General features: G+C 43.1%; 1 protein-coding gene across 1 annotated transcript; it reads right to left on the bottom strand.

Moving 5' to 3' along the window:
- Positions 1-4,260: 4,260 nt before the first annotated feature.
- On the bottom strand, positions 4,261-6,373 carry LOC112670080 (prefoldin subunit 1-like). Its single transcript, XM_035718710.2, has one exon. It carries the CDS (start codon positions 6,209-6,211, stop codon positions 5,879-5,881), a length of 333 nt encoding a protein of 110 aa, XP_035574603.1. The 5' UTR covers positions 6,212-6,373; the 3' UTR covers positions 4,261-5,878.
- Positions 6,374-11,432: the final 5,059 nt, after the last annotated feature.

Here is an 11,432-nt window from a genome sequence, read left to right on the forward strand (position 1 = left end):
TGGTTCTTTTTCTTTCTAAGAATTTGACCCTAGGGCAGCCCAGGTGGGTCAGCAGTTTAGCGCCACCTTCGGCCTAGGGCGAGATCCTGGAGACCTAGGATCCAGTCCCACATCAGGCTCCCTGCATGGAGCCTGCTTCTCCCTCTGCCTGTGTCTCTGCCTCTCTGTGTGTCTCTCATGAATAAATAAATAAAATCTTAAAAAAAAAAAAAAAAACCACAGAAAGCCAAAGAATACATTGTATCAATTTTCTCTTGAATTTTAGAGAAATTTTCTCTATTGTTAAGTTGGGCTGCCTTCTGTGATAACATTATCTGTGGAAGTTGACGCTGCCAGTAACATCATCACCTAACTCACCAAATGAGTCAGCTAACTTTATTTTTAACTGCTTTTCAATTGCCTGCTGAGACAGTCAAGAATAATAGGATTTTTGGGCAGCCCAGGTGGCTCAGTGGTTTAGCGCCGCCTTCGGCCCAGGGCATGATCCTGGAGTCTTGGGATCGAGTCTCACGTCAGGCTGCCGGGATGGAGCCTGTTTCTCCCTCAGCCTGTGTCTCTGCCTCTCTGTCTCTCATAAATAAATAAATAAACAAATTTTAAAAAAGAATAATAGGATTTTTAACGCCTTTTTGGCAAAGTTTTGGTATTATCAGACCATCTAAAAAGGTGGAGCAGAGGTTCAGAATCCTCAAGTCGTTTTTATGTATTGCTTTCTTTTCAAACTCAATTGTAGGGCGCTGATAGGTAGTAAAGATCTCTAATTTGAGACTTCTAAATGCTTGCTGTGATATACACACATTACTTGTGAATTCACAAATAATCAGTTGGATTTGGGCAAGCAATGTCATAACACTTGAATATGAAGGAGCCATGGTAGGATTTAGAACAAACACCAGTGATTTAGGAATCATATGTTTACTTAGATTAAAGTAATTCATAATGTAACAAAAAACCTACCCATAAGGTTGTACCAGTGTCAAAGAACAAACATGTCATCCCTGTTTCAGAGCATTGTTGGACACTATTTTAATCCTTATAATACCTCATTGAGGTATGTTTGTGATTAGTCATACCAAGATAAAAATTCAAAATGCAGAATAAATAGAACATTGCACAGGGAATAAAAGAGCTTCTAGTTGATCATGTCTTGTTGGTTTTCTGCTTTGGATGAAAAATGGATCACTTGGATGTCCCATTGGTGACTTCACTTTATCATATTTTGCATGTAGGGCGAACAAACGTCACGGTAGCATACTTGATATAAAAGGCTCCCCAATCTGTAAGACAGCCACCGTGTCTCCGCAGTTTCCTACTCCCTCCAGCCCTGGATGGAGACAACCCCAGGGGCCCAGTGGGACGTGCTTTCAGATTTTATTTTTTTAAAGATTTTATTTATTTATTTATTTATTTATTTATTTATTTATTTATTTGAGAGAGAGGGAGAGAGAGGCAGAGACACAGGCAGAGGGAGAAGCAGGCTCCCTGCAGGGAGCCCCATTTGGGACTCGATCCTGATCCGGGGACTCCGACTCCGGGATCACGCCCTGAGCGGAAGGGAGACGCTCAACCGCTGAGCCACCCAGGCGCCCCCGTTTTCAGATTTTAGGCAGGCTTTTGATACAGCCGCGTCTATCATGAAAAGTGAAAAATCAAATCAAATATCAGACATATGGCTCTTAAAGAAGAGGGATAATATATTTGGATGATTGACTGACTTGACTTGGTTATCATCCGAAGCTTGGCACTGGTCTTCAACATCTGCGGACTCTCACAGCAATCGGATGAATTGGCAAAGTTCAACGGGTCATTCAAACGAGGATCTCTCCCGGAGATTCGAAAGCACGGAGGAGTGATTTTCCTTTTGTGATTCATTGGCAATTGAAACTGTTCCTGGCTAAAAGGAAGGCAGCCACAGAGAAGTTCTTCCGACTGCGGATCCCTGGGTGGCTCAGCGGTCCAGCGCCTGCCTTTGGCCCAGGGCGAGATCCTGGACACCCGGGATCTAGTCCCGCAACAGGCTCCCTGCACGGAGCCTGCTTCTCCCTCTGCCTGTGTCTCTGCCTTTCTCTATGTGTCTTTCATGAATAAATAAATAAAATCTTAAAAAAAAGAAGTTCTTCTGACTAATACTGACCCGTAGTCTGTGGTTTGTAGAAGCTGCCTATACTACTCTGTGTTGTGAGGTTAAAGGCAAGAGAACACACCCCACACAAACCTCTAGCCGAAGGATGTTTTACTCATGCTTTTTATGAGAACTGAGGGCATTAAGGTATGGCCCCATACCATTCCCATAGTAGTTCTCTAATGGTACTTTAAAAGTATTTCTGAATTTTATGTTCAGATGGTTGAGGAGGCACTTTCCGATTCATTTTGACATTGACTTCAAAATAGAAAGGAACACAAGAGTTTTATTTGTTCTGCTTGTACTTTTGTTTATTGTCTCAGGAAAGGAGACCTAAAGGCTTTGACCATCCCCAGCAATTTCAGCAATGGAGCTGGATTTCAAATAATATAGGAGTCAGGCCTCCACTTGAACTGTAAAATATATGTTCCTGTGTTCTAATCTAAATCCAAGCTTCTGAAACTCGTATGAAGAAAAGCTTCTAGGTAAAAATCCATTGCAAATAACCCCCTCCGATGGGGAGAGCTCAATCTAGGCTGTTCAATTTTGTTTCGTGTGCTTTTATTCAGGATAAAAAGAGCTTTGGAAAGAGTTCCCGAAAAAAAAAAAAAAAGAAAAAAGGAAAGAGTTCCCAAGAAGCCAACCATTCCGGAAGGGCAGTTGGTTCAAATAAGCAAGTGCTAATGGCTGACATCCCTCACATCATTTGCGTTATACAAATGCAAACACCAGCATTATTATTGTTATTTTTGTTCTATCTCTAGGCTTCTTTCATTAACATAACCTGAACTGGTTTCAGGCAGAGCTGATTGCAGATAACCGCCCCCCTCCACCAAACAAACCAAAAAAAGTCTAAAAGTCAGTTTTCTGGAAAAAATGTTGAATCATCGAATTAATCCCTAGCTCTAGTTAATTTCTCGTTCTCTTTTTAAAAATCTCAACATTTCATGGAGGTAGAAAGTTAGTGTTAAACAGGAAACAAGTTCTGGATTTTTTTATAACGGTAGGTTCATGTCTGCTATAATTAGATAAACTTGTAAGGAAAGACTTTAGGTCAATTTCTCAGGTTTTTGTACCTCAGTTTCAGTTTCTGTAAAATACGAATCATAATACCTCCTACCTTATTGGGTGGTTTTGAGGACTGATTCAGATGATAGCTATAAAGTGTTGAGTCCTTAAGAGTAGAAAAAATAGTCGTTTTTATTAAGAGGCACAAGGAAAATAGCTTTATGGATATATTCTGATTCTGGGATGCCTGGGTGGCTCAGCGGCTGAGCGTCTGCTTTTGGCCCAGGGCATAATCCCGGAGTCCCAGGATCGAGTCCTGCATCGGGCTCCCTGCATCGGGCTCCCTGCATCGGGCTCCCTGCATGGAGTCTGCTTCTCCCTCTGCCTGTGTCTCTGCCTCTCTCTGCGTGTTTGTCATGAATAAATAAATAAAATCTTTTTTTAAAAAATGAAAAAATTTTGAAGCAAAAAGTCAATAAGTCAAATATGGCAAATATAACTCAACTTATATTTGTCAATTTATGTATCATCTTGTTTCAGATCATATATAAATCTGGAAAGCAGTGAGAAGGGTTCTCACCAAGCCTAGTCTTGGATTGTGGAAAGAGTTTTTCCTGGTTGGGTTCTTCCAGGGTGCAGGCATGCAATATAGCTGTCAAATGCTCTGTTTGTAATTTGTTGTCCAAACACAAAATTATTTAAAGCACACATGGCATCATATGAGACAAATCAATTTTTCTTCCAGCATGATATCAGTGATTGTTAATTAGAAATTCCATTTTTAAATGTTAAACCTTAGAATATAGAATATTTCAATGTGTTTTAAAGGCTGTATTTACCACCAAATAGAAACCTGATATGAAATACTCACCCTCCATCTATGTTTACTCTCTGGCACAGCAGACTTTGCATATGGGTGGGCCCTGTGAGTCAGCCAAATCTGAAATTTGATAAAACTCTTACCTCATGTTTTCACACCGTAACTGACACAGTGACTATATGTATCATTTAAAACACATGTGCTCTACACAGTCATTACCTCTTGTTATTGATTTTTATCAACAAATGACAAGCAATGTGGTTAGTTATAAAACGCTAAATTAGTTTCTTCTTCATTCTTTTATTATTGTCAGGACTCTCTCAGGGTTGCTTTACAATCACATTTGACTCTCTTTCCTTACTAATGTTATGGAAATAGGGAGATTTGATTTGAAAAAAATCTGATTATTGTAAAACAGCAATTAATTCTTACAGCTTAATTTGAACATTCATACATATTAGTTTTCCAAGTAAATAAGTAAAATGCCTCATTAAACTTCTTTTCTGCCAAAAACGTACTACCATCTGTGTTCTACATGGCAGCGTTTTCTTATTTAATACATATGTCCCCCTTTTTTGGAAGCATATTAAGAGCTTTAATATGACATGAAACAGAAATAAAATAGTGAAAACACATTGTGTTTAAGCGTGGATGCAAAATTCAGATTGGTGACATTCAAAGAATTTGGGATTTCATGTGCCATCCATGGATTTTATGGCAATTCTATGAGTCCTTAATGTCAGAAAAAAATTTAATTGTAACATCTATGCAGTTTGGAATTTGGGAGAGTTATTTTACGTCTCAAAGATAAAGACCTAGTGTTTAAAATAAATTGAATCTAAGGGGTAAATTCAGTGGGTAAAGCATGCAACTCTTTTTTTTTTTTTTTAAAGATTTTATTCAGGTAGCCCCGGTGGCCCAGTGGTTTAGCACCACCTTCAGTCTGGGGCCTGATCCTGGAGACCTGGGATCCAGTCCCAGGTCAGGCTCCAGGCAGGGAGCCTGCTTCTCCCTCTGCCTGTGTCTCTGTCTCTATCTGTCTCTCATGAATAGATAATAAATTTTAAAAGATTTTATTTATCTATTCATGAGAGACACAGAGTGGCAGAGACACAGACAGAGGGAGAAGCAAGTTCCATGCAGGGAGCCGGATGTGGGACTTGATCCTGGGACTCCAGGATCACGCCTAGAGCTGAAGGCAGATGCTCAACCCTGAGCCACCCAGGTGTCTCATAAAGCATGCAACTCTTCGTCTCTGGGTGGTGAGTAGGGATAGAGCCTACTTGAGAAAAAAAGTTGAACTTTAAATAAATAAATTAAATAAATTAAGTAAATAGGTTGAATGTCATCAAATAGTCTGCAGATCTCTAGTTTAAAAAGGTGCTGTTGAAAGAAAAGAAAAGAAAAGAAAAGAAAAGAAAAGGTGCTGTTGTGAAAAGCAATTCTATAGAACTCAGTTTTGGCCTGAATGTTAAGAAGCCTGCATTCTCATCCTGGTGCTTTACTAACTGTACAGTTTGGGGGCAATCTTTTTTTTTTTTTTTTTTTTTTGCAGGGGAGTGGGGGAACACATGCCTTTTATTGGTCTAAGGAGCATAACTAGGTAATAGGCTTGGGCAGAGCTCCCCTATCTGTCCTGGCTCCCATCTTCCCTCTCCTGGGAGTTTGTGACTCACCCCCAGGGGAGAAGAGTGTTCTGGACAGGGGTGGCAGACAGAGCCAGGATAAAAAATACAGAACTGGGGTCTGAAAGGGTATCATGGTGAAGTAGAAAACACAGAGTTATGAGATCATCCAAATAAAAAGTCCATCAGGGCAGAAGAGAAGTTTCTCCACATGGGCCCCCCACCTACCCTTGCCAGGAATGGGAGGGGGCAGGAAGCTTGGCTGGAGGTTTCCTACTGCGTCCTTCGTGCCATCAGCATCTCTCAGATGTTGCCCTCAGCTTCCTTCACACTCCACTCGAGGTAGGATTTTTTCTGTTGTAGTTCTTTAATTTTTTCTTCTGCTATTTTCTGTTTCTCTAACAGTTGACTGTTAATTACCTCCTTGGACTGAAGAATAAACATTCTTCCTACACCTTCATACATGTTAGTCTCATCTACCAAAGTCATAATCTCTGTAAGATTTGCGTGCTTTTTCGTTCTGTTTAGCTGTTCAATCTGTATGTCTGCAAGCTTCACCTTCTGTTGAGTGTCAATAACTTTGGCTTGAAGTTCTGTGAAGGCCTCGTTCAACCCCAGATCCACGGGAGCCGCCATCTTGGTTCACTCGGGCCAATCATTTAAATCCTCAGGGTCTCTGTTTTCTTACGGGTAAAAGGAGGAGTTTGTGTTAGACCAATAACAATCACCTATAAATCTATCACCCAGATAGAACTACTGGTAACATTTTTTTCTTTTTCTTTTCTTTTCTTTTCTTTTTTTTTTTAAGATTTTTTATTTATTGATGATAGTCACACAGAGAGAGACAGAGAGGCAGAGACCCAGGCAGAGGGAGAAGCAGGCTCCATGCAGGAAGCCTGATGTGGGACTCGATCCCGGGTCTCCAGGATCACGCCCCGGGCTGAAGGCAGGCGCCAAACCGCTGCGCCACCCAGGGATCCCTGGCAACATTTTTTGATGTTTATTGATGGTGACAAACATTGGCTACTGAAAATATTGATGTTCTGGTTCATGACTTGCCCAATGCTTCTCTTCAGTTACAGGTTCGGAAACACTGTCTTTATTTGTGATAGGCAAATAAGCTGATGTAGCTTGTGTCTTTTGTCCACTTGAAGTAAGATCATCGAAACTCCAAGGACTGGGATCCCTGGGTGGCTCAGCGGTTTGGCACCTGCCTTTGGCCCAGGGCATGATCTTGGAGTCCCAGGATCAAGTCCCACGTCGGGCTCCCCGCAAGAAGCCTGCTTCTCCCTCTGCCTGTGTCTCTGCCTGTGTCTCTGCCTCTTTCTCTCTGTGTGTCTCTCATGAATAAAAAAAACAAAAAACAAAAAAACCCTCCAAGAACTGGGGGCCAGAGCTCATACTCCCAATGCCTGTGGATGGCACATTTATTTAACTTTTCTACCCCATCTTATAATTTTTCTTCAAAATTGATGATAATATTTCAATTTTTTTCCCAACTTAGCATTCTTTGTGTCTACCAAATGCTTTGTGTGTGTGATTCCTCCAAATAAATATTGTTAATATGCATTGGTTATTTTTTGTTGTTGTTAAAGATTTTATTTATTTATTCATGAAAGACATAGAGAGAGGGAGGCAGAGACATTAGCAGAGAGAAGCAGGCTCCATGCAGGAGCCTGATGTGGGACTCAATCCTACTCCAGGATCATGCCTTGGGCTGAAGGCAGATGTTCAACCGCTGAGCCACCCAGCCGTCCCTATGCATGGATTATTTAAGAGTATCACTGTCCTAACTCTGACATCAAAATCATATAAAGGAAAGTAAAAAAAAAACCCGAAAAACATTTGTGAACTCAAGGAATTTTCCATCAAAACATTGTACTCTAAGATGCGTGATACCTGGCATACACATAGTAGGTGCTCTATAAGTCTTTGTTGAAAGGATAACAAAATCCAAAAGAAATTATCCCTCAAGAAAAATGAGTGACTCCTTCTACTATTGCTATAGCTACCACTTACTATGCCAAGTTTCAGAACATTGGTTTAAGAACCTGAAGCTGTGTTTTTTTTTGGTTATTTTCTATGGACACAGTGAAGAAAGGTCGTTTTAGGTTGATAGCAGTCCTCTTAATAATTTAGACAAGATAGCAGAAATGGGCAGTTGCCAGGAAGGGGAATACGAAGTATGAAGCGAAGTGTCATGACTGAAAAATAAACATCCAGGCTTTCCACTTACTCATTAAGTTGGACTTAAGTTACACATTTTGACAATCTTAAAATTTACTTATTTATTTAAATAAATAAGTAAGTAAATAAATAAATAAAATTTTTTTTTTGTCATTCATTTGAGAGAGAGTTAGATCACAGAGGGAGAGGGAGAAGCAGACCCGCCCGCTGAGCAGAGACCCCCCCCATGTGGGGCTGGATCCCAGGACCCAGAGATCAGGACCAGAGCAGAAGGTCTGCAGATGCTTCAGTAGTGAGCCATCCAGGCGCCCCACAAGTAAGAATTCAAACCAGAGATCAGTGTGTTGGTGGTGAGGGGTAAATGCAGAAGTTTCTGTATTTACATACAAGAGGTAAATGCCGGAAGACCCTCAGTCTTCCTGTCAAGGGTGGTAGAGCAGCTACTCTGAAAACCAGGCAGAGGAAAGAATACAGCACTGGTTTGTGAGATGCGCTTTGTGAGGATAAATTCCTTTTTCACTTTGTTCTTATCTGACATGAAACATTTTTTCTTCCCAGACGGGCCATATGCACCAATTAATAAATGATAATCATTAGAAACAGCCTTCAAAGCAAACAGCTACTACAAAAAATACTGAAGAAATGAACTTTTTTTTCTCCTAAGCAGAACGAGTGCCAATCTAAATACTTTAGCATCCTTCAAAGCGAGAGAAAATGTTTGTTTCTGACTAAAAAAAAAAACCCCAAACTACTTTTTTTTTTAAAAACTACTTCTTTTGTAATCGTTTTTGTTTCATTATCTTACTGTCACTATTACCTTTTCGCATCTGCTTCTTCAATCTTCTAAATCAAAACTTTGTCTAGTTCAGTGGAGTTCACCTAACTAAAATTACTAAAATATGTGGGGTTGACTGGAAGGAAATAGACTGTTAAGTTTTACAGTGGTTAGTGCCATATAGGAATTGTGGATATTTCTAATTTTCTGTCTATGTATCGAGAAGATTATTGATGGGAAAGCAGGAAATTGGAGTTTCAGCTGTGGCAGCACCACTCACCTCTGTGTAACCTTAGGCAAATCAGCCTCTCTGTGCCTCAATTTCCTTATGGAGAAATTAAAGGAGGCCACCAAGGTGATTTCTGTCTACTTTCAATTTTAATATTCTGTGGCTCTAGCTGAAAAGGAAATTTAGCTTGATACAACTCTTATGGAGGGCAATTTGACGGTGTGTCTCAAAATTGCGAGTACTTTTAACTGCTGACCCAGTGATTTCTGGAAATTCCTCCTGCATATATACTTGCACAGATGCAAAATGAGTTATGTATGGCTATTTATTACAGAATACCTTGTGCGAGCTAAAGATTGGAAACAAGCCAAATGTTCACCAGCATCCTAAGGTTCAGTAAATTGACAAATACAGTGGTAGAAACACCTTTAAACATACGTTCGGTTTTTTGGAACTATGTGTCAAGGACACTGGCACTGTAGGTACTCTGTGCCTGCTTCCGGTAAAACTTTTTAAAAAAAATATCTTATTTATTTATTCATGAGAGACACACACAGAGAGAGGCAGAGACACAGGCAGAGGGAGAAGCAGGCTCCATGCAGGGAGCCTGATGTGGGACTCGATCCCACGTCTCCAGGATCACACCCTGGACCAAAGGTGGCGCTAAACTGCTGAGCCACCGGGGCTGCCCCCAGTCAAACTTATTAACAAGACCAAAGAAAGCAAACTACAACATTTAAATAATTAGGCAGGATTGTCCAGATTTCAAAGACCTGAGGGAAAGTCTGTAAGAAATACTCTCCTCTGAAGCCATGAAAAACTGGAATTGAAAGGAAGGCAAGGCCAAATTTGCAGCTGGTTTCCTTTGCCAAGGATGATCCAACAGGGCACCGCCTATTTGTAGGGTGTGGTCATCTGAGTGGGAGCTGCCTCTGCAGAGCTTAATTGGAGAGGTTGAGGGTATTAACATTATCGCCTTCCTTTGAGCCCATCATCTGGGTTACTGAGGTCCCCTAGTGGCTAGCAGAGGAGGCCCGAACTGTCCAAATTTGATAGTAAATGCAGAGACCACAAAGAGGAGGGTGAGCATTAACCCTATCCTTAATCCATCAGGCTCATGACCTCCTCCACCAGGCTTCCGTATTGGTGGGAAGCTATTTCAGTATGTGCATTATGAAGAAATACCGGTCTGAACTAGGGAGATGATAGAATTTGTAAAGAAAGAAAGAAATCTCTTAAGTCCTTTCAAACTCTTGTAAATGAGGCCTAATTTTCTTCAGATGCCACTTTTTCTTTTTTTCTAAGAAAGATTTTATTTATTCATGAGAGACAGAGAGAGAGAGAGAGAGAGAAAGAGAGACATAGGCAGAGGGAGAGAAGCAGGCTCTGTGCAGGGAGCCCAATGCTGCACTGGATCCCAGGACTCCAGGATCATGCCCTGGGCTGAAGGCAGACTCTCAAGTGCTGAGGCACCCAGATGTCCCAGATGCCACTTTTCAATTGAAGAATTACCTGTAAGAAAAAGGGGATTTTTGAAATCGTTGGGAGCTGTCATTTTGGACAAGATATTGAAAACCCTACTGTCAATCTTCCATCCTAAGGGATCCCATCCCTCTGAAAGGAAATGCCTTCCATATTCCTCCTACAAAAGCAAAACAAAACAAAAAGTTGTTTCTTGAAAACCGTTTCTTTTGCTCCCAGAAACATAAGGACCATTGTCTACGGTGGCCCCACTGATCTCGACAGGATGTCCAGGGCCTGGAGCTCAGATGGGGAAGAGTGGGGTGGGCTGGTGGCTTTGGTGGTGGGTTGACAGGAACCTGGGGGTGGGGCAGGGCTGAACCCCAAGTGTGGTCTTACCCCTGTTGCACTTTTATTTCCCGACACCTTACTTCTTCCATCCTAAACAGCAAAGGCATCACAAGAAGTTGGACTTAATCAGGGGTGAGTAATAAAGGACAAGGCTCTGCGTCCCCGCTCTTCTCTGACCCCTTCCCCGCCGCCCCTGGGCTGTCGAGTCTGCGCTTCCCGCCCGGGAGACGTCCCCCGGGGGCGCGCGGTCTGGCCGGAGGCGCTCGGGTCCGCGCGCGTGTGGGCTGGGGCCGCCTTCGGCCCGCGCTGGGCCCCTTTCCCGCATTTCTAGCCTTTTAGGTGGAGAATGGGATGAACCGACTGGCGGCCGCCGGGCCGGACGCCCGGTCCCCCGTGAGGCCGAAGCGCAGAGGCGCAGCTCGCGGGTGCGGACAGGTGGGCGCGGGGCGGGGGCGGGCGGCGGGGCGCTGTGCAGCGCGCGCGGAGGCCGGAGGGCCTGACAGACGCGGCTAAAGGAAACAGAACACGAAAACAAACCCACCGACTTCCCCACGTTTCTTTGCCAAGAAAAAAAAAAGATCGTGGGTGGAGCCGAGAAGGGGGCGATCGAGTGGAACTCCGCGCGGCCGCCTCCCGCGCCCACCCGGCGCCCGCGGAGCGAGGAGCGTCCCCCGGCCCCGGCCCCGCCCCGGCCCCGGCCCCGGCCCCCGCCCCGCCACTCCGGGCCCCGGCGGGTCGAGGCGAAGCGAGACTCGCTCCCCTCGAGCTCCCCGAGCGCGCGGCTTTGCGCCGCGGGAGTAAACAAAGTGTCGCCGCCTCCGCGCCGGTTCGCCTCGTAGCAATCAAGACGCCGA

Source organism: Canis lupus, chromosome 25 (genome assembly GCF_003254725.2).
Source record: "Canis lupus dingo isolate Sandy chromosome 25, ASM325472v2, whole genome shotgun sequence".
NCBI lineage: Eukaryota > Metazoa > Chordata > Mammalia > Carnivora > Canidae > Canis > Canis lupus.

What these genes read in the sequence shown, in the direction of transcription:
- LOC112670080 (XM_035718710.2), bottom strand. Translation starts at nt 6,211, where the DNA reads ATGGCGGCTCCCGTGGATCTGGGGTTGAACGAGGCCTTCACAGAACTT.